We start from the raw sequence: 3,491 nt of genomic DNA on the forward strand, positions 1-3,491 counted from the left end.
ATCCATTCTAGTGCTGAGATTCCATCTCCAAAAGCTATCTGCAATGTGTCTACTTCTCTCTCTCTCCACTACCACAACCACCATCATGGCCAAGCCACTATCACCTCTCACCTAAATAATGACAATAGCCTTCCAACTATCTCCCTGGTGTCACTCTAGCCCCACTTCAATCCATTCTCCATGGAGTGGCCACGGTGAGCTTTTTAAAATATAAATTGGAAGACACTTTCCTGCTATTGCTTCAGTGGCTTCCCATTACTCTTAGATAAAATCTAATCTCTTCACCTTGGCCTACAAATCCTGCCATTTGACTTCTTATTGCTCCAGCTTTATCTGTACCACTCTCCTCCTGCCATTCAATTCTTATGGGAGAAAAGTCCATTTCTGCTTTGGGAATTTGCATTCCCCCACCCCAACCCCACTCCAATGTTCGTGGGATTGACTCCCTCCCATTCTTCTTCTTCTTTTTTTTTTTTTTTTTTGAGACAGGGTCTCACTCAGTCACCCATGCTGGAGTACAGTGGCGTCATCATCGCTCACTGCAACCTTGAACTCCTGGGCTCAAGTGATCCTCCTGCCTCAGCCTCCCAAGTAGCTGGGACTACAGGTGTGCACCACTGCACTCAGCTAATTTTTTAATTTTTTGTAGAGATGGGGTCTTACTATGTTGTTGAGGCTGGTCTTGAACTTCTAGCCTCAAGTGATCCTCCCTCCTCGGCCTCCCAAAGTGCTGGGATTACTGGTGTGATCCACTGCACCAACTTTTTATTTTTTCTTTCTTATTCCTTTTTCTCCCTCATCCTTCCTTAATCAAACATCACCTCAGAGAGGTCTTCCCTAACCCCCCAATTTAATCTAGGTTTCCCTGCTTTTCTCTCTCATAGCATCTTGTATTTTCCTTCGTAGTTTTGCCACAGTTGGTAAATATATATTTATGTGTGATTATTTGTTCACTGTTTCCTAGATTATAAACTCCAGGAGGGCAGAGCTAAGGTCAGTCTTGGTATTTGCTCTCCCTCACCCCTACCTATCCACTTAGTGTTGGGCACAGAGAGGGTGCTCAGTAAATATTTGTTGGATGACATGAATGCGTGCATTCAGTCATGGAGAACTCTGCTCTGTTTATTAGAAGTAACTTTGAATCTCTACTTAAAATCAGGATAAGTGCTATCAAAGTTAGCACTGCAGGTAAGTGCCTTAGGTATCTCACCCCACAGGCCCTCTTCCTCAAGCTCACTTGTCACTCTCCACCTGTAACGTGTAGTTTTCATCCAAGTAAATTGCGCTCCTAGCAATGCCCCTAAAAATCACAGACCAAATAAAGGAGATTGTGACATGGGCCCTACACGGGCCACGTTTGCGTCCCCAGCCTGAAACATGACGCCAGTTGCTCATTAGCTCCACTGAAGCCTGCGCGGTGTACCATCCCCTGCCCCGCCCAGATCTGGGGGCTCCGAGGCCCTTCGGTAGGGAGCGCATGCTCTCGCCCCCGCGCGAACCTTCCGTGCAGCATGGCTGCTCCCGAGGCCGCGGCCCAGGACAGAGTCTTCCGTACAGCAGGGCTGCCTACAGAGAGCGAACCGCAACCGCTTCCGTCCAGATACCGGAAGTTTCCGTTTAAAACGGAGGCGGCAGACCCGCTCGGCGGCGCGGCGGTTGAAGCTGAGCATCTTCTGAACGAGAGCGACCAGGACCGCGGGCAGGAGCAGCAGGCGCCTGGGTTCGGCTCTTCTGGGGGGAGGGACTGGGCTGGATGTGGGAGCAGACAGGATGGGCTGGGAAAGGAGAATTTTCTCTTTCCCGACCCAGAGTTGGGGCCCTCCACCTGCTAGTGCTCGGTGGCCCAGCGCTAGGTAACATTCACCTTGCACCTTCCAGGGCCCAGCCGTGCCGCCTCGTTACGATGACCAGTGTGGTTAAGACCGTGTACAGCCTGCAGCCCCCCTCTGTGCCGAGCGTCGGCCTTCCCGCAGGTGGGTGTCTACGCCGCCCCCCTCACTTCCCACTCCGGGCACTGCGGACTGGCCAGGCTTGATCAGCCACTGGAGTGTGAGGATCTGATCGGTGGCTGGGAATGGGAGTCGCCGGCAGAAGGAGGGCATTCCGTCGGCTTTGACAACCTGCTAGCCCCCCCTAGAACCAGACTGTGTAGGTTTATGATGGGAGTTGAGGGAAGGGCCAAGCGGTAGGATTTTCGACCTGCCCTGCACCCTCTACCCTACATCATTGCTGCATTCGTTAATTAGATTCACGCCGCTGGCTGTTACACAGTATTATTCCCATGAAGCTAGGAATCCCCTTCTAACCAGTAATCTGTTTTACTTCCAGACTTGGGCTATCTTGAGGGATTGTGTTTGTTGTCAGGGAGGAGAGAGGAGAGTTATTGGAGGAGTGATATCTGCAGTGTGTCTTATTAGCACATTCTCAATAAATGTTGAGTGAAGTTGGAGAGAGGGGTCAGGCCTAGCCAGAGTATTTGAGAACCTTGGGAGAAGAGAGAGATGTGACTAAAAGCATAATTTTTAATTCCTGTGCCATCTTGCTTTGTGTTGTTTTGCTTGTGGCTGAAAGTCATCTCATAGGGTGTGCAGTTGTCAAGCTACCTAATCTAGAGATTACAGCACAGAATAAGCTTCAGACATCAGAAAACTGTTGTGGGAGATTATGGAGCAGCTATTTATGATCCCTTCCCAGATGATTCCACGCAGCTGGTAGATGAGCGGTGGCAGGATTGAGCTGTGAAGTAAATAGGCTTTTCTCCAAAGACTTAAAGGGTTCTGTTGGTCTTGTGTTGCATCAGAACCACCTGATTGGTGATCCTGACACCTGCAGGGACTGGGCATTGGATGAGCTAGAGCCAGGTCTCCTCACACAGCTGTGTCTTTTCCTTAGATGCAGTGCCCCTCTGTCAGCCAGCAGTGACTAGCTCTCCCATCCAGGTTGGAGGTTTTCATCTCTTTGCTTTCTACCCATGTCCTGGCTTTGTGATCATATGTAACCGAAACAGTTTAAAATTTCTAGGCTATCTCCCAGGTTTCTCATTTGGATTTTTAGGATGGATTGGTTTTTTTAAGCTTCAGCTTTTTGAATAGGTAATATATGCACATATTTTAAAAATCATAAATTATGCAGTGGAAGAACAAGTTTCCTTCCCTTCCTTGACACCAGCCATCCAGTTCCCTTCCTTAGTGTCTCCCATTTTTAGGAGACATCTTTGTTAAATCCTACTAAATTTTTCCTACGATGCCATCCATAGGTTTTAGCAAATATGAGTTATTGGAATCAATTCCAGTCCATGAAATATTAATATTGATCAATTTACTTTTACTCCATTTTACATGGCATAGATTTGTTCATAACTATTAGTAATTAATACTTGAGAGAATAATCTCCTCTAAGATTACCTTTTACTTCAGACAGATACTTCAAAAAGAGCCCGTTTAATATTTGCTTTATGGGTAAGAATATCAAAAATAGAGAGTGCAGGTGCC

General features: G+C 47.6%; 1 protein-coding gene across 1 annotated transcript in view; it reads left to right on the plus strand.

Moving 5' to 3' along the window:
• Nucleotides 1–1,511: 1,511 nt before the first annotated feature.
• KNSTRN (kinetochore-localized astrin/SPAG5 binding protein) overlaps nt 1,512–3,491 on the plus strand; it is a 4,606-nt gene continuing 2,626 nt past the window's right edge. The window contains exons 1-2 of the mRNA XM_012649253.1: nt 1,512–1,720; nt 1,879–1,973. Coding sequence (XP_012504707.1) covers nt 1,512–1,720; nt 1,879–1,973 — 304 coding nt within the window. The remainder of the gene's footprint in view (nt 1,721–1,878; nt 1,974–3,491) is intronic.

Source organism: Propithecus coquereli, unplaced genomic scaffold, assembly GCF_000956105.1.
Source record: "Propithecus coquereli isolate 6110/MARCELLA unplaced genomic scaffold, Pcoq_1.0 Scaffold3, whole genome shotgun sequence".
Lineage (NCBI taxonomy): Eukaryota > Metazoa > Chordata > Mammalia > Primates > Indriidae > Propithecus > Propithecus coquereli.